The following is a 20,325-nucleotide window of genomic DNA, read 5'->3' on the forward strand; positions in this document are numbered from 1 at the left end:
TGGCTCCTACCTGCCCATAAAACGACTTTTGTAGGTACAACAACCCTTTACAGAGGTCCTATATGTCAGGGGACTCCTTCAGGGAAGCTGGATGTCTCAGACTGTAAAAAGTACTGCGCAATTAGAGCTCGAAAATAGGCCCCTCCCACAATGCACTCAAAATGAAAGGGCCATAAATAACTACTCCTAGGAGAAATCTAGTCAGCCATGTGGAAAACTAGGCCCCAAATAAAGATTTATCACCCTCAGTAAAAAACGTTTTTTATATATCATGCAAACGCTTTACATACTAAGTATAGTATATAAGAGCAAGTAACATGAATATTACCCTTTACTGCAAGCATGATTCCAGTCGTTTGTTAAATCACTGTAATCAGGCTTACCTTAAATATATCAGGCACTGTCAGCATTTTCTAGACCTTATCATCTCTCTAGAAAAAAATATACTGAACATACCTCAGAGCAGTTAATTCTGCAGGCCATTCCCCCAGCTGAAGTTTTCCCATACTCTTCAGTTATGTGTGAGAACAGCAGTGGACCTTAGTTACAACCTGCTAAGATCATCAAAAACCTCAGGCAGAACTCTTCTTCTAATTTCTGCCTGAGGTAAAAATAGTACAACGCCGGTACCATTTAAAAATAACAAACTTTTGATTGAAGATAAACTACACTATCACCACATATCTCTTGATACTTCCTTTCTTGTCGAGAGCTGCAAGAGAATGACTGGGAGTGGCAATTAGGGGAGGAGCTATATAGACAGCTCTGCTGTGGGTGTCCTCTTGCAGCTTCCTGTTGGGAAAGAGAATATCCCACAAGTAATGGATGAATCCGTGGACTGGATACACCTTACAAGAGAAAAGAGAATTGCTATCGATTAAAACCGCTCTGGAAGAATGGAGACACTGGCTGGAAGGGGCAGTATATCACATTATGGTCTACACAGATCATTGCAATCTTGAGTATCTCCGCTCCGCAAAAGGACTGCGTCCATGTCAGGCTTGATAGGCACTTTTCTTCTCCCGCTTTAATCTCCAAATTACATATTGACCTGGTTCCAGAAATGGCAAGGCTGATGCCTTATCCCATATGCATGTAACAAAGGATTAAATTGCTAAAAACAAGACCGTGCCCATCTTACAACCATCTTATTTCACGGCTACTCATAGTACTCTCAAACACAATTCGCAAATCCAGTACTAAGGTACCAGCAGAAGCCACACATCTCCCAGTGGTTCAAGGTCTTCTTTATCATCAGCATCAGATATATGTTCCAGCTAGTCACCGTTTGAAGGTACTTCAGTTGCATCATGACAATCCTATCGCTGGACATTGTGGAGTACAAAATACCACTGAATTGATACAACGCCACTTTTGGTGGCTATCTTTGCCTAAAGATGTACGTTCCTTTGTACAATCCGGTTAGGTATGTGCATGTTGTAAATACTACAACCAGAAACCTGCCGGATTGTTACAACCATTACCCATCTCTACACAACCATGGAGAGATATATCCATAGATTTCATTGTGGACTTGTCTCCTTTCAAGGGTTATACCACAATCATGGTAGTGGTTGATAGATGCACAAAAATGGCACACTTTATTCCTGTATCCAAAGTTCCTACCACACAACAAGCCTCAGATTTGTTTTTGCAATATGTGTTTAGTCTCCATGGAGTACCTCGTACTATAGTTTCTGATCGTGGTACTCAGTTTACCTCAAGATTCTGGACTCACTTTTGTGGCTTACACATTTCTCATGGTCTTTCATCCGCTTACCACCCTCAGTCCAATGGCCAGACAGAGAAAACCAATCAAACACTCGAACAGTACTTGAGATGTTTTTCTTCTTATCTACAAGATAATTGGTTTGATCTTCTTCCCTTGGCGGAGTTCGCATACAACAACCATCAAAGTTCATCCAGTAAGCTTTCACCCTTCTTTGCTAACTTATGGATATCATCCTAACACTCTGCCCGATCTACCTTTTGTCATTTCTCTACCTGAAGTTTCCTACCATTTACGTCATCTCCGTGCACACTTACGAAAACTAGTTCAACAACTAATCAGTAATCAAGCACAACAAAAACATCAAGCAGACAAAAGAAGAACACCTGCACCTAGCTATCAGATTGGAAACAAAGTATGGCTATCTACCCATCATTTACGCCTTTCTTGTCCTTCCAAGAAGTTGGGTCCTCGTTATATTGGTCCCTTTTCTGTATCCAAGATCATCAACTCAAATGCTGTCCAGCTGAATCTTCCCTCTTAGTACAAAATACATCCTGTCTTTCATGTTTCCCTACTTAAACCTTGGCATAAGAGTTCTTTTTCTGGCCGTGAAGTCACTCCTCCTCCACCAATACGAGTACAGGATAATGATGAGTATGAGGTCCAGGAGATCCTGGATTCAAGGAGGAGACATGGTAGATTGGAATAGCTAGTCCACTGGAAGGGGTAAGGTCCTGAGGAACGTTCCTGGGAGCCTGTGGAACATCTCCATGCTGATGCCAAAGTTAAAGCTTTCCATTGGAGACATCCTAATCGGCATTCTCAGTTTCGCGCACGGAGATCGCGCCTTGGTGGGAGGCACTGTCATAGGACCGGGAGGAACATTCTTACCTTGATGCCGGGTGTCCTCCCGGCCTCCATGCATTGCAGGTATGGCGGCCGTGCGCAAGTTCACATGTGCGCGTATGCGCGCACTAGTACCCGCATTTGTAAAATATGATGCCTGCTGAAATAGGCCCTCAGTTATGTCTATAAGCTGTGTTTCTGCACAGACTCCTGCTTGGCTCCAGCAAAGATCCTTGAGTGCCTCCTTGAAATTCTATATTAAATAATGCTCCATGACTTACAGTGTCATAGGACCTTGCGTTGCGTTGTAAAATTGCGGGTGCCAAGGTGCGTATGCCTGCGCATGACGGGACCGCTTGTCAAGTTCAGGATGCCCTATCAGTGCGGGGGGTGTCTAGAGGACACCCCCCTCCTTTAGCAGGGGTTTTATTGGTCGCCTGATTCTGATGCTCCCTGGTTGTCAGGGTGATGAGGGCGTTCCTGGTCCCTGCAGGCTTTATGAGCCAGGCACTTCTGTCTGTTTTCAGAGACAAAGCTTTGTTTCCTGATAACCTCTTTTTGAGCCCTCTTTTTTTCACTTTATTTTTGACTTCCTGGTTTTTTACTTCAGCTTATTCCTCTGGCTACATATAATTCTACCTGCCTTGACTACGGAATTGTCTGACCACTCTTACTCTGTTATCTTATCTCCTGCCACTGGGTTACAGTCCCGAATAATAGGAGGAAATAGTCTTCCTCCTGACAGACAGAAAGAAATGTTAATGCTGTATTCTGTGGGCAATCTCCAAAATACAAGGTCCAGTTTAACTGTTTTTAAGTACTGGAGCACATGGTCAAGCCCTACTCATTGGAGTTCTACCAAGAGCTTTCCCATTGCATTTGTATATCACACTTTAAAATTATGAAAATGTACTTAGATTTTTGGGTTGATCACAATCGTTTAAAAAAAAAAACTTATCACATAATTTTTCAACAAAAATCCCCATAGAATTTAATGGTGGTTCTATACATTTTCTGTTAAGGATTGTAATTGTAATTAAATTAAAGTTAAATTAGTGGCAGTCACCAATCACCAGGGTAGGTTCAGGAGCAACAAACTATTTCCCAGTAGTTTATTGCTCCTCAACCTACCCATGTATACTCTTCAACAAGAAGAACAAAGACAATTTGATAATAAAGGTAAATTGGAAAGTTGTTCAAAATTTGTATGCTCCATCATAATCATGAAAGTTTAATTTGTAATTTACTTTCCCTTTACAAGAAAACAAATTGTATTTAAACATATAACACAGTAATTATCAGTATTTAATTAACTAATTAATTAGTTAATGTTTTACTTTATCTTTAATTACCTGCTTGTTATGCTTTTTAAATTTCTTATAGTTTAAGGTTTTAGAATGTGATAATAAATCATTAACTTAAGAAGTTTTACTCATTCAAATCATGCGACTTCTAATAAAATGGGATGACTGAAAAGGGAAGCCAGAAAGAAAAGTGGCCATATAATACTTTTGAACGAAAATACTCATGGACTGGAAGTGGCCAGAAATAGTTGTAAGTAGCAGAGACTGATACAATGCATTTCGCACACTAAATATTGTGGGCAAACAAGGCTAAATCAAATGCAACAGGATCTATCATGATTATGATATGATGATATGCAAAATATATCCCTTTATAGGAGAGGGTACATAAAGAATCCTTTTATAAAATACACTTTCACGCTAAATGAGAACTGCTTTGTTTGCATAAAACTGTCATATGGGAACAGTATCAGTATTTTTCAAGAACCTTGTTAATATTTATTCTTAGACATATATTAATAAAAGTAAATTAATTAGTGTTGGGTGGATTTTAAAGGCCTTGCTTTTTAAATATTTGTATACATCATAAAGATTACTATACTCATTTTTCATCATCATTCTTGAAAAAAAAAATACAACACATATACTTATTACATCATCTCTGTATAAAGAAGTTAAAAGAAAAAAAACATATAACATCTGCAGTACATAAATTCTATATATAAAAAATGTAATAAAGCAAGATGTGCATCTTTAAATCTATCACTAAATTAAGGGAAAGGCAACCCCAAAATTGTCTTTTATGAGTTAGAAAGAACATAACAATTTACTTCTAATATCAAATTTGCTTCATTCTCTTGTTATCCTTTCCTGAAGGAAAAGCATTGCACTACTGGCAGCTAGCTGAACACATCTAGTTAGCCAATCACAAGATACAAATGTGTGCAGGCAACAATCATTAACTAGCTCCCACTAGTGTAGGATATGAGCGTATTCTTTTTCAACAAGGGATACCAAAAGAACAAAGCACATTTGAAAACAGAAGTGAATTTAAAAGTATCTTAAAATGACATGCGCTATATGAATCATGCAAGTTTAATTTTTACTTTCCAATCCCTTCAATTGCAGTAGATTATAAAAGATTATTGAACGTTATATTTGATTGATTGATTAATTGTATTTGTAATTGAAAAAGATTTTATTATTTTGTTCCTCCAGAGTAAATCTCAAAAATAACATAGCAGAAAATAGAGCGTACAGTTACAGGTCACGATCACAACCAAGAGATTACAGCAAAGGCATCCATTTGGTATACTGAGCAAACATCAGAAATGAATATTATATTGGGAATCAATGTCCATGTTCATATTTTTGAGCCACAATCCAAAGGGTACATAGACAGAGAACACAGTAAAAAACGATACCCAGCGAACACAGGTTTGGCACCAATTGCTTGGTAACCATTCGAAAACAAAGCCTGAACTCTCAAACTGAGCAATTACAGGTGGTAGGATTACTTTAGCTAACATTAAAATTAAAGGGCTATAATAGTGTTTGTGTCAGGATGCCGTCTATTTCTGGCCTCTGAGTACATAATCCACGGTTCCCAAAGGGAAATGAACTGTTCTTTAGTATCTAATAAATCAGCAGCATTGCTACTCATTTGGTGATAATAAGCAATTTTGCTGATGGTATAATCAAGGAAAATTTATTTTTTGAGTTAAAGAGACATGAAATGCAAAATTTATTATTTCATATTTCAGAAAGAGCATGCAATTTTAAAGAAGTTTCTAATTTACTTAAATTTTAAAATTTGCTTTATTCTGTCAGTATCCTTTGTTGAATGAGCAGCAATGCATTACTGGGAACTAGCTGAACATATTGGGTGAGTCAGTAATAAAATGCATATATGTGTAGCAGCTAGTTCCCAGTAATACACTGCTACTCCTGAGCCAACCTAGGTATGTTTTTCAACAAAGGATACCAAGAGAACAAATCAAATTAAATAACAGAAGTACAATGGAAAGGTATTTTGACTTTATGTCAGAAGTAGGGGCCAATCAGTAAAAATGAAAGTGAAACCTATAATGTTATTGTTTTAGTCCAATAAAACTATTTTGATTGTTATTATTAAAGGTTTTGATAATTTTTCTACTTCCAATAAAGCACAGCTGAAAAGTTGATTAAATGTGAATGATTAACCTATTACACTGGACAGTTCATCGTCCAATAATTTAATAATAATCTATGTATTTCTAGTGGTATATAACTAAATCAGTAATTTTCTGATATAGCAATAAAAATAATCGGAAAAGTTATTATTCTAAAAATTAAACCTTTATGTAGAAAACCATGATTTAAATAGAGTCTTACTGACTAGTGATTTAAAGTGAAAGTCAATCCTAGCATTGTACAAACGCTAGGATTGACTATTGAAACAAATAGAGGGGATTTTCATTCATGAAGTATAAGATACTTCATGTAGAAAGCTCCTTTATTTGTTTCAATCTATCGCTGTTTTTACCTGCTACAGCAGCCCACAGCTAAAAAATTTTGGCTAAGAGGTGACATTTTCACCTCTTAGCCAATAGCCGTGCGGTAAATCCGGATTGGCACCCATGGGAGCCGTATTTACCGCACGGCTATTGGCTAAGAGGTGAAATCGTCACCTCTTAGCCAAAAATTTTTTTATTTAGCCGTGGGCTGCTGTACCAGGTAAAAACGGCAATCAATTGAAACAAATAAAGAAGCTTTCTACATGAAGTATCTAATACTTTATGAATAAAAAGTCCCCTTTATTTGTTTCAATAGTCAATCCTAGCGTTTGTACAATGCTAGGATTGACTTTCACTTTAAGGGAACAGTCTAATCCAGTATTATTGTTGTTTAAAAAAATAGATAACACCTTTATTACTCATTTCCCAGTTTTGCATAACCAACACTGTTATATTAATGTACATTTTACCTCTGTGAGTACCTTGTACCTAAGCCTCTGCAGACTGCCCCCTTATTTCAGTTCTTTTGACAGACTTGCATTTTGGCTAATCAGTGCTGTCTCATAAATAACTCCACAGGAGTGAGCACAATGTTATCTATATGGCACACATGAACTAGCGCTGTCTAGCTGTGAAAAACTGTCAATATGCACAGAGATAAGAGGTGGTCTTCAAGGGCTTAGAAATTAGCATATGAGTCTACCGAGGTTTAGCTTTCAACAAAGAATACCAAGAAAACAAAGTAAAATTGATGATAAAAGTAAATTGGAAAGTTGTTTAAAATTGCTAGCTCTATCTGAATCATGAAAGTATAATTTTGACTACATTTATTATTTCATATTTCAGAAAGAGCATGCAATTTTAAAGAAGTTTCTAATTTACTTAAATTTTAAAATTTGCTTTATTCTGTCAGTATCCTTTGTTGAATGAGCAGCAATGCATTACTGGGAACTAGCTGAACATATTGGGTGAGTCAGTAATAAAATGCATATATGTGTAGCAGCTAGTTCCCAGTAATACACTGCTACTCCTGAGCCAACCTAGGTATGTTTTTCAACAAAGGATACCAAGAGAACAAATCAAATTAAATAACAGAAGTACAATGGAAAGGTATTTTGACTTTATGTCAGAAGTAGGGGCCAATCAGTAAAAATGAAAGTGAAACCTATAATGTTATTGTTTTAGTCCAATAAAACTATTTTGATTGTTATTATTAAAGGTTTTGATAATTTTTCTACTTCCAATAAAGCACAGCTGAAAAGTTGATTAAATGTGAATGATTAACCTATTACACTGGACAGTTCATCGTCCAATAATTTAATAATAATCTATGTATTTCTAGTGGTATATAACTAAATCAGTAATTTTCTGATATAGCAATAAAAATAATCGGAAAAGTTATTATTCTAAAAATTAAACCTTTATGTAGAAAACCATGATTTAAATAGAGTCTTACTGACTAGTGATTTAAAGTGAAAGTCAATCCTAGCATTGTACAAACGCTAGGATTGACTATTGAAACAAATAGAGGGGATTTTCATTCATGAAGTATAAGATACTTCATGTAGAAAGCTCCTTTATTTGTTTCAATCTATCGCTGTTTTTACCTGCTACAGCAGCCCACAGCTAAAAAATTTTGGCTAAGAGGTGACATTTTCACCTCTTAGCCAATAGCCGTGCGGTAAATCCGGATTGGCACCCATGGGAGCCGTATTTACCGCACGGCTATTGGCTAAGAGGTGAAATCGTCACCTCTTAGCCAAAAAAATTTTTATTTAGCCGTGGGCTGCTGTACCAGGTAAAAACGGCAATCAATTGAAACAAATAAAGAAGCTTTCTACATGAAGTATCTAATACTTTATGAATAAAAAGTCCCCTTTATTTGTTTCAATAGTCAATCCTAGCGTTTGTACAATGCTAGGATTGACTTTCACTTTAAGGGAACAGTCTAATCCAGTATTATTGTTGTTTAAAAAAATAGATAACACCTTTATTACTCATTTCCCAGTTTTGCATAACCAACACTGTTATATTAATGTACATTTTACCTCTGTGAGTACCTTGTACCTAAGCCTCTGCAGACTGCCCCCTTATTTCAGTTCTTTTGACAGACTTGCATTTTGGCTAATCAGTCTCATAAATAACTCCACAGGAGTGAGCACAATGTTATCTATATGGCACACATGAACTAGCGCTGTCTAGCTGTGAAAAACTGTCAATATGCACAGAGATAAGAGGTGGTCTTCAAGGGCTTAGAAATTAGCATATGAGTCTACCGAGGTTTAGCTTTCAACAAAGAATACCAAGAAAACAAAGTAAAATTGATGATAAAAGTAAATTGGAAAGTTGTTTAAAATTGCTAGCTCTATCTGAATCATGAAAGTATAATTTTGACTACATTGTTCCTTTAAATCAAATCCATCCTGATATAGAGCACTTTATATATAACGTTAGAAATAATTTAGACTGTAAACTCAGACTTCAAAATGCACAAACTAAAAATATGTATATTTTTTACAGTTATAAAAACAACCGACTGCATCATAAGATGAAAGCAGTTCACATTAAATGGATACTAAACCCAAATTTTTTCTTTTATGATTCGAATAGAACATGCAATTTTAAGCAACTTTCTAATTTACTCCTATTATCAATTTTTCTTCATTCCCTTGGTACCTTTATTTGAAAAAGCAGGAATGAAAGCTTATTTGCTGACCCATTTTTGGTTCAGACTCCTGGATAGCGCTTGCTTATTGGTAGCTACATTTAGCCACCAATCAGCAAGAGCTACCTAAATTAAGATCTAAATGAGAACTAAGCAAAATTGATAATAGAAGTAAATTAGAAAGTTGCTTAAAATTGCATGCGCTATCAAAATCATAAAAGAAAAAAATTGGGTTTAGTATCCCTTAAACTAATGCTATTTTGAAAATTACCTGATACAACATGATAGGCTCCACCTCATATCCCAACATGTCTGCAAACTCTTTGGCAATTACAGTTTTTCCACATCCCTAAAACAATAAAAAATAATTAGAATTGCTGTTCATATTGACATATGTTAATGTAGGCCCTACCGAGAATAATCTCAAACCTTTTTGAAATATAGCACATTCCAAAAAAATCTTATCATGTGAAATTCTCTTAAAATAGATCACAAAGCCAAACATTTAATTACAGCTTTAATATGTACTATACGTTTTAAAAAAGCAAGACCATTTCCCACAGATATGTAAAACATATGGATGAGAATGAAGACAGAAGAACTTGATAAATCTAGAAGTCGCACCAAAGTAATAGAAACAATAAATGGCAAAATGATATTTACTCAAAGGCATTTATACATTTAGCTCTCAAACAGTTAAATACAACCACTCCCATTAAGACAGCCAGGAATAAAATGTCTAATTTCATCTACATTGGTTTTTAACAAACCTATTAGAAATAGACACAGAATACAATTTCAAAATATGAACCTTATTTTCTTCTTCATCATGATATCCTCCCCAACTGTTAGGTGCTTCAATAAAGTACAGTCTTATATGAAGCCACAATTATGCATAAAAGTATTCCTTATGACTACGGTCTTCTAAAATGTTATCTTCACACAACCTGTTGTACTTTGACAGTCCCTGACATTTTTTTATTATAATTCAGAATCATGTCCTTCATTATGTGATAGCTTCATAGTTGGGAAAACTCTTTGGTTTCACCAGTTGCTTTGCCAATAATACAACACACTATCCCTATATAACTCATATCACATCATATCTTGGCTGGACAGGTTTCCATATTTAATCATAACCAATGTCCCATCTTATTTATTGGACACTTTTAATATTTCATTTTCTTACACCAGATATCATAAATATGATACATTTTGTATACTAATTTTCACATATTCAGCTTTAGTTTGCTGACTTTATTAAATTACTAACATATAAATAACTCACATAAAGTGTCTACCTTTTGCTCATCACAGTCTAGCCTTTCTATGCCACCTGCTGCCCTTTTTCCCATGTCACTCACCGTTTCATCTTGACATTTGTACTAACATTTGAACACACTATACTGATAATTGCCTTTATCTCCTTCAAATGTGCTCTCTCTTAAAATGGTTTCCTAAGATATCACCCAGTAATTAAATCTCCCTCTTCCCTTTCATTGTAACTATTTAAAAAAAAAAGCCATGGTTACTGCATCACCATCCTATCCTCTAATAAAACACAATATTTAGTATGTAACCTAATTGATATTGCCAGTCCATGTGAGCCTTTCCCAGCTAATAAATAATTCCCTCTTACTTTTCCTCCAATAAGGCACATATCTTTAGCCATATGTGACTGCAACATCTCTGCAAGTAGTATTTCAAGACTGTTGGTTTTAATGAACTGTGATGATTCTGAATGCAGTTTCATAACTCGGGTTCCTGCTGGGACCTGTGGGAATATAATTTATTTTAGCAATGAGCAATTTTCTGCAAAAGCCCTAGAGATTAATAAGCAACTAGTCTTCATATGTGCCTTCAGATTTTTGAAATAATATTTTCTTCTGTTATGTGTGATCAGTCCACGGGTCATCATTACTTCTGGGATATAACTCCTCCCCAACAGGAAATGCAAGAGGATTCACCCAGCAGAGCTGCATATAGCTCCTCCCCTCTACGTCAGTCCCAGTCATTCTCTTGCACCCAACGACTAGATAGGATGTGTGAGAGGACTATGGTGATTATACTTAGTTTTTATGACTTCAATCAAAAGTTTGTTATTTTACAATAGCACCGGAGCGTGTTATTACTTCTCTGGCAGACTTTGAGGAAGAATCTACCAGAGTTTTTTACTATGATTTTAACCGGAGTAGTTAAGATCATATTGCTGTTCTCGGCCATCTGAGGGAGGTAAAAGCTTCAGATCAGGGGACAGCGGGCAGATGAATCTGCATTGAGGTATGTAGCAGTTTTTATTTTCTGAATGGAATTGATGAGAAAATCCTGCTATACCGTTATAATGACATGTATGTATACACTTCAGTATTCTGGGAATGGTATTTCACCGGAACTACTCTGTTAAAGGTCACTAATCCTTTTAATAAGTATTTATCATGTTAAACGTTTTTGCTGGAATGTAGAATCGTTTACATTGCTGAGGTACTGAGTGAATAAATGTTTGGGCTTTATTTTCCACTTGGCAGTTGTATGCTTTTAATTGTGACAGTTTCGTTTCTCTTCACTGCTGTGTGTGAGAGGGAGGGGCCGTTTTTGGCGCTCTTTGCTACGCATCAAAAATTTCCAGTCAGCTACTGTTATATTTCCTGCATGATCCGGTTCATCTCTGACAGATCTCAGGGGTCTTCAAACTTCTTTGAAGGGAGGTACATTCTCTCAGCAGAGCTGTGAGAATTTTATATTGACTGTGAATAAAAACGTTACTCTATAATTTTTATGTCAAATTTAGTTATTGTTATTTTTCTAATGGGAACAAACCTTTGCTAAAAGTTGTGTTGTTTTAAAGTTGATGCTATAACTGTTTTTCAGTTCATTATCTCAACTGTCATTTAATCGTTTAAGTACCTCTTTGAGGCACAGTACGTTTTTGCTAAAAAAGATTATAACCAGGTTGCAAGTTATTGCTAGTGTGTTAAACATGTCTGACTCAGAGGAAGATATCTGTGTCATTTGTTCCAATGCCAAGGTGGAGCCCAATAGAAATTTATGTACTAACTGTATTGATGCTACTTTAAATAAAAGTCAATCTGTACAATGTGAACAAATTTCACCAATCTGCGAGGGGAGAGTTATGCCGACTAACTCGCCTCACGCGGCAGTACCTGCATCTCCCGCCCGGGAGGTGCGTGATATTATGGCGCCTAGTACATCTGGGCGGCCATTACAGATAACATTACATGATATGGCTACTGTTATGACTGAAGTTTTGTCTAAATTACCAGAACTAAGAGGCAAGCGTGATCACTCTGGGGTGAGAACAGAGTGCGCTGACAATACTAGGGCCATGTCTGATACTGCGTCACAGCTTGCAGAGCATGAGGACGGAGAGCTTCATTCTGTGGGTGACGGTTCTGATCCAAACAGATTGGATTCAGATATTTCAAATTTTAAATTTAAATTGGAGAACCTCCGTGTATTACTAGGGGAGGTCTTAGCAGCTCTCAATGATTGTAACACCGTTGCAATACCAGAGAAACTGTGTAGGTTGGATAAATACTTTGCGGTACCGGCGAGTACTGACGTTTTTCCTATACCTAAGAGATTAACTGAAATTGTTACTAAGGAGTGGGATAGACCCGGTGTGCCGTTCTCACCCCCTCCAATATTTAGAAAGATGTTTCCAATAGACGCCACCACTCGGGACTTATGGCAAACGGTCCCTAAGGTGGAGGGAGCAGTTTCTACTCTAGCTAAGCGTACCACTATCCCGGTGGAGGATAGCTGTGCTTTTTCAGATCCAATGGATAAAAAATTAGAGGGTTACCTTAAGAAAATGTTTGTTCAACAAGGTTTTATTTTGCAACCCCTTGCATGTATCGCACCGATTACGGCTGCGGCAGCATTTTGGATTGAGTCTCTGGAAGAGAACCTTAGTTCATCTACGCTAGACGACATTATGGACAGGCTTAGAGTCCTTAAACTAGCTAATTCATTCATTTCGGAGGCCGTAGTACATTTAACCAAACTTACGGCTAAGAACTCAGGATTCGCCATACAGGCACGTAGGGCACTGTGGCTAAAATCCTGGTCAGCTGATGTTACTTCTAAGTCCAAATTACTTAATATACCTTTCAAGGGGCAGTCTTTATTTGGGCCCGGTTTGAAAGAAATTATCGCTGACATTACAGGAGGTAAGGGCCACGCCCTACCTCAAGACAAAGCCAAAGCTAAGGCTAGACAGTCTAATTTTCGTCCCTTTCGGAATTTCAAAACAGGAGCAGCATCAACCTCCACTGCACCAAAACAGGAAGGAGCTGTTGCTCGTTACAGGCAAGGCTGGAAGCCTAACCAGTCCTGGAACAAGGGCAAACAGGCCAGGAAACCTGCTGCTGCCCCAAAGACAGCATGAACCGAGAGCCCCCGATCCGGGACCGGATCTAGTGGGGGGCAGACTTTCTCTCTTCGCCCAGGCCTGGGCAAGAGATGTTCAGGATCCCTGGGCGCTAGAGATCATATCTCAGGGATACCTTCTAGACTTCAAATTATCTCCCCCAAGAGGGAGATTTCATCTGTCAAGGTTGTCAACAAACCAGATAAAGAAAGAAGCGTTTCTACGCTGTGTACAAGATCTGTTATTAATGGGAGTGATCCATCCGGTTCCGCGGTCGGAACAAGGACAAGGGTTCTACTCAAACCTGTTTGTGGTTCCCAAAAAAGAGGGAACTTTCAGGCCAATCTTAGATTTAAAGATTCTAAACAAATTCCTAAGAGTTCCATCGTTCAAAATGGAAACTATTCGGACAATCTTGCCCATGATCCAAAAGGGTCAGTACATGACCACAGTGGATTTAAAAGATGCTTACCTTCACATACCGATCCACAAAGATCATCACCGGTATCTACGGTTTGCCTTCCTAGACAGGCACTACCAGTTTGTAGCTCTTCCATTCGGATTGGCTACGGCCCCAAGAATCTTCACAAAGATTCTAGGTGCCCTTCTGGCGGTACTAAGACCGCGAGGGATATCGGTAGCTCCGTACCTAGACGACATTCTAATACAAGCTTCAAGCTTTCAAACTGCCAAGTCTCATACAGAGTTAGTTCTGGCATTTCTAAGGTCGCATGGATGGAAAGTGAACGAAAAGAAGAGTTCTCTTTTTCCTCTCACAAGAGTTCCATTCTTGGGGACTCTTATAGATTCTGTAGAAATGAAGATTTACCTGACAGAAGACAGGTTAACAAAGCTTCAAGATGCATGCCGTGTCCTTCATTCCATTCAACACCCGTCAGTAGCTCAATGCATGGAGGTGATCGGCTTAATGGTAGCGGCAATGGACATAGTACCTTTTGCACGCCTACACCTCAGACCGCTGCAATTATGCATGCTAAGTCAGTGGAATGGGGATTACTCAGATTTGTCCCCTACTCTGAATCTGAATCAAGAGACCAGAAATTCTCTTCTATGGTGGCTTCATCGGCCACACCTGTCCAGGGGGATGCCATTCAGCAGGCCAGACTGGACAATTGTAACAACAGACGCCAGCCTACTAGGTTGGGGCGCTGTCTGGAATTCTCTGAAGGCTCAGGGATTATGGAATCAGGAGGAGAGTCTCCTTCCAATAAACATTCTGGAATTGAGAGCAGTTCTCAATGCCCTTCTGGCTTGGCCCCAATTAACAACTCGGGGGTTCATCAAGTTTCAGTCGGACAATATCACGACTGTAGCTTACATCAACCATCAGGGAGGGACAAGAAGCTCCCTAGCAATGATGGAAGTATCAAAGATAATTCGCTGGGCAGAGTCTCACTCTTGCCACCTGTCAGCAATCCACATCCCGGGAGTGGAGAACTGGGAGGCGGATTTCTTGAGTCGCCAGACTTTTCATCCGGGGGAGTGGGAACTTCATCCGGAGGTCTTTGCCCAAATACTTCGACGTTGGGGCAAACCAGAGATAGATCTCATGGCGTCTCGCCAGAACGCCAAACTTCCTCACTACGGGTCCAGATCCAGGGATCCGGGAGCGGTTCTGATAGATGCTTTGACAGCACCTTGGAACTTCGGGATGGCTTATGTGTTTCCACCCTTCCCGCTGCTTCCTCGATTGATTGCCAAAATCAAACAGGAGAGAGCATCAGTGATTCTAATAGCACCTGCATGGCCACGCAGGACTTGGTATGCAGATCTAGTGGACATGTCATCCTGTCCGCCTTGGTCTCTACCTCTAAGACAGGACCTTCTGATACAGGGTCCGTTCAAACATCAAAATCTAACTTCTCTGAAGCTGACTGCTTGGAAATTGAACGCTTGATTTTATCAAAACGTGGTTTTTCTGAGTCGGTTATTGATACCCTGATACAGGCTAGGAAGCCTGTTACCAGAAAGATTTACCATAAAATATGGCGTAAATACCTATACTGGTGCGAATCCAAACGTTACTCCTGGAGTAAGGTTAGGATCCCTAGGATATTGTCCTTTCTACAAGAAGGCTTAGAAAAGGGTTTATCGGCTAGTTCATTAAAGGGACAGATTTCAGCTCTGTCCATCTTGTTACACAGGCGTCTGTCAGAAAATCCAGACGTCCAGGCCTTTTGTCAGGCTTTAGCTAGGATCAAGCCTGTGTTTAAAGCTGTTGCTCCACCATGGAGTTTAAACTTAGTTCTTAACGTTTTACAGGGTGTTCCGTTTGAACCCCTTCATTCCATTGATATAAAATTGTTATCTTGGAAAGTTCTGTTTTTAATGGCTATTTCCTCGGCTCGAAGAGTCTCTGAGTTATCAGCATTACATTGTGATTCTCCTTATCTGATTTTTCACTCAGACAAGGTAGTTCTGCGTACTAAACCTGGGTTCTTACCTAAGGTAGTCACTAACAGGAATATCAATCAAGAGATTGTTGTTCCATCCTTGTGTCCAAATCCTTCTTCAAAGAAGGAACGTCTTCTACACAATCTGGATGTAGTTCGTGCCCTCAAGTTCTTCTTGCAGGCAACTAAAGATTTTCGTCAAACTTCTTCCCTGTTTGTCGTTTATTCTGGACAGAGGAGAGGTCAAAAAGCTTCTGCTACCTCTCTCTCTTTTTGGCTTCGTAGCATAATACGTTTAGCCTATGAGACTGCTGGACAGCAGCCTCCTGAAAGAATTACAGCTCACTCCACTAGAGCTGTGGCTTCCACTTGGGCCTTTAAGAATGAGGCCTCTGTTGAACAGATTTGCAAGGCTGCAACTTGGTCTTCGCTTCATACTTTTTCCAAATTTTACAAATTTGACACTTTTGCTTCTTCGGAGGCTATTTTTGGGAGAAAGGTTCTTCAGGCAGTGGTTCCTTCTGTATAATGAGCCTGCCTATCCCTCCCGTCATCCGTGTACTTTTGCTTTGGTATTGGTATCCCAGAAGTAATGATGACCCGTGGACTGATCACACATAACAGAAGAAAACATAATTTATGCTTACCTGATAAATTCCTTTCTTCTGTTGTGTGATCAGTCCACGGCCCGCCCTGTTTTTAAGGCAGGTAAATATTTTTTAAATTATACTCCAGTCACCACTTCACCCTTGGTTACTCCTTTCTCGTTGATTCTTGGTCGAATGACTGGGACTGACGTAGAGGGGAGGAGCTATATGCAGCTCTGCTGGGTGAATCCTCTTGCATTTCCTGTTGGGGAGGAGTTATATCCCAGAAGTAATGATGACCCGTGGACTGATCACACAACAGAAGAAAGGAATTTATCAGGTAAGCATAAATTATGTTTTTTTCTAACTATAACAAATAAGATGGATAGTTCACTCACAAACACACAATTACAATTTTAGACGTGCTTATTTCCAGCGAAGCACTTTTACAGTGCACAGGACTGTTTGACAATGGATTTCATCAAAATTCCAGAGAGCTGAATTTATAAATACAACCATAAAAAACACTGTTCTACAACGCAAAGAAGCATAACAATTACATTATCTCAGTAAATAACATTGTCACCTCCATAGAAACATCCTTGCCGCCAACTTGAAGAGACACAGAAGCTCGTAATTTATTTTCTTTGTGTGCTGCATTCACCTTCCCAATTTTCAGGGGAATGGAAGATTTTGAATCCATGAGATCAAACCTCTGTGAAGAATAACAGGATATAAGTTAGCAAAATGTAAGAACCATTTGAAATAGCTGATAAAGGTACAGTCAGCGACCTGTGAAATATGACTAAGGTTAATCTAGAAAACAGTAAATAAGCAGTTTTGATTTTAGATAGAAAGAAAGACTAGATAGATAGATGATTGATAGATAGACAGCATACTGTACACACTAATATACAGTACTGTCAGTAATCTGATAAACAGTACACATTACAAAGTCACTCATATATACAAACACAGAATATACCTGTACCACAAATAACATAATTTATGTAAGAACTTACCTGATAAATTCATTTCTTTCATATTAGCAAGAGTCCATGAGCTAGTGACGTATGGGATATACATTCCTACCAGGAGGGGCAAAGTTTCCCAAACCTCAAAATGCCTATAAATACACCCCTCACCACACCCACAAATCAGTTTAACGAATAGCCAAGAAGTGGGGTGATAAGAAAAAAGTGCGAAGCATAAATATAAGGAATTGGAATAATTGTGCTTTATACAAAAAAATCATAACCACCACAAAAAAAAGGGTGGGCCTCATGGACTCTTGCTAATATGAAAGAAATTAATTTATCAGGTAAGTTCTTACATAAATTATGTTTTCTTTCATGTATTTAGCAAGAGTCCATGAGCTAGTGACGTATGGGATAATGACTACCCAAGATGTGGATCTTCCACGCAAGAGTCACTAGAGAGGGAGGGATAAAATAAAGACAGCCAATTCCGCTGAAAAAAAATACACATCCAAAAATAAAGTTTAAATCTTATAAAGAAAAAAACTGAAAATATAAGCAGAAGATTCAAACTGAAACAGCTGCCTGAAGTACTTTTCTACCAAAGACAGCTTCAGAAGAAGAAAACACATCAAAATGGTAGAATTTAGTAAAAGTATGCAAAGAAGACCAAGTTGCTGCTTTGCAAATCTGATCAACCGAAGCTTCATTCCTAAACGCCCAGGAAGTAGAAACTGACCTAGTAGAATGAGCTGTAATCCTTTGAGGCAGAGTTTTACCCGACTCGACATAAGCATGATGAATTAAAGATTTCAACCAAGATGCCAAAGAAATGGCAGAGGCCTTCTGACCTTTCCTAGAACCGGAAAAGATAACAAATAGACTAGAAGTCTTTCGGAAATTCTTAGTAGCTTCAACATAATATTTCAAAGCTCTAACTACATCCAAAGAATGCAATGATTTCTCCTTAGAATTCTTAGGATTAGGACATAATGAAGGAACCACAATTTCTCTACTAATGTTGTTGGAATTCACAACCTTAGGTAAAAATTTAAAAGAAGTTCGCAACACCGCCTTATCCTGGTGAAAAATCAGAAAAGGAGACTCACAAGAAAGAGCAGATAATTCAGAAACTCTTCTGGCAGAAGAGATGGCCAAAAGGAACAAAACTTTCCAAGAAAGTAATTTAATGTCCAATGAATGCATAGGTTCAAACGGAGGAGCTTGAAGAGCCCTCAGAACCAAATTCAAACTCCAAGGAGGAGAAATTGACTTAATGACAGGTTTTATACGAACCAAAGCTTGTAAAAAACAATGAATATCAGGAAGATTAGCAATCTTTCTGTGAAAAAGAACAGAAAGAGCAGAGATTTGTCCTTTCAAGGAACTTGCAGACAAACCTTTATCCAAACCATCCTGAAGAAACTGTAAAATTCTCGGAATTCTAAAAGAATGCCAGGAAAAATGATGAGAAAGACACCAAGAAATATAAGTCTTCCAGACTCTATAATATATCTCCCTAGATACAGATTTACGAGCCTGTAACATAGTATTAATCACAGAGTCAGAGAAACCTCTTTGACTAAGAATCAAGCGTTCAATCTCCATACCTTTAAATTTAAGGATTTGAGATCCTGATGGAAAAAAGGACCTTGCGACAGAAGGTCTGGCCTTAACGGAAGAGTCCACGGTTGGCAAGAGGCCATCCGGACAAGATCCGCATACCAAAACCTGTGAGGCCATGCTGGAGCTACCAGCAGAACAAACGAGCATTCCTTCAGAATCTTGGAGATTACTCTTGGAAGAAGAACTAGAGGCGGAAAGATATAGGCAGGATGATACTTCCAAGGAAGTGATAATGCATCCACTGCTACCGCTTGAGGATCCCTGGATCTGGACAGATACCTGGGAAGTTTCTTGTTTAGATGAGAGGCCATCAAATCTATTTCTGGAAGTCCCCACATTTGAACAATCTGAAGAAATACCTCTGGGTGAAGAGACCATTCGCCCGGATGTAACGTTTGGCGACTGAGATAATCCGCTTCCCAATTGTCTATACCTGGGATATGAACCGCAGAAACTAGACAGGAGCTGGATTCCGCCCATACCAGAATTCGAGATACTTCTTTCATAGCCAGAGGACTGTGAGTCCCTCCTTGATGATTGATGTATGCCACAGTTGTGACATTGTCTGTCTGAAAACAAATGAACGATTCTCTCTTTAGAAGAGGCCAAGACTGAAGAGCTCTGAAAATTGCACGGAGTTCCAAAATATTGATCGGTAATCTCACCTCCTGAGATTCCCAAACCCCTTATGCTGTCAGAGACCCTCACACAGCTCCCCAACCTGTAAGACTTGCATCTGTTGAAATTACAGTCCAGGTCGGAAGAACAAAAGAAGCCCCCTGAACTAAACGATGGTGATCTGTCCACCACGTCAGAGAGTGTCGTACAATCGGTTTTAAAGATATTAATTGAGATATCTTTGTGTAATCCCTGCACCACTGGTTCAGCATACAGAGCTGAAGAGGCCGCATGTGAAAACGAGCAAAGGGGATCGCGTCCGATGCAGCAGTCATAAGACCTAGAATTTCCATGCATAAGGCTACCGAAGGGAATGATTGTGACTGAAGGTTTCGACAAGCTGATATCAATTTTAGACGTCTCTTGTCTGTCAAAGATAGAGTCATGGACACTGAATCTATCTGGAAACCTAAAAAGGTTACCTGTGTCTGAGGAATCAATGAACTTTTTGGTAAATTGATCCTCCAACCATGATGTTGAAGAAACAACACAAGTCGATTCGTATGAGATTCTGCTAAATGTAAAGACTGAGCAAGTACCAAGATATAGTCCAAATAAGGAAATACCACAATACCCTGTTCTCTGATTACAGACAGAAGGGCACCGAGAAC

The 20,325-nt window shown here is 38.6% G+C and overlaps 1 protein-coding gene across 1 annotated transcript in view; it reads right to left on the bottom strand.

Annotated features, from left to right (window-relative positions):
* The window catches only part of VWA8 (von Willebrand factor A domain containing 8), a 1,436,595-nt gene that overhangs the window by 968,207 nt on the left and 448,063 nt on the right, over positions 1–20,325 (bottom strand). The window contains exons 11-13 of the mRNA XM_053707969.1: positions 17,020–17,148; positions 10,682–10,816; positions 9,314–9,391 (exon numbers count right to left, since the gene is read on the bottom strand). Coding sequence (XP_053563944.1) covers positions 9,314–9,391; positions 10,682–10,816; positions 17,020–17,148 — 342 coding nt within the window. The remainder of the gene's footprint in view (positions 1–9,313; positions 9,392–10,681; positions 10,817–17,019; positions 17,149–20,325) is intronic.

The sequence above is a fragment of the Bombina bombina genome, chromosome 3 (assembly GCF_027579735.1).
Source record: "Bombina bombina isolate aBomBom1 chromosome 3, aBomBom1.pri, whole genome shotgun sequence".
Classification (NCBI taxonomy): domain Eukaryota; kingdom Metazoa; phylum Chordata; class Amphibia; order Anura; family Bombinatoridae; genus Bombina; species Bombina bombina.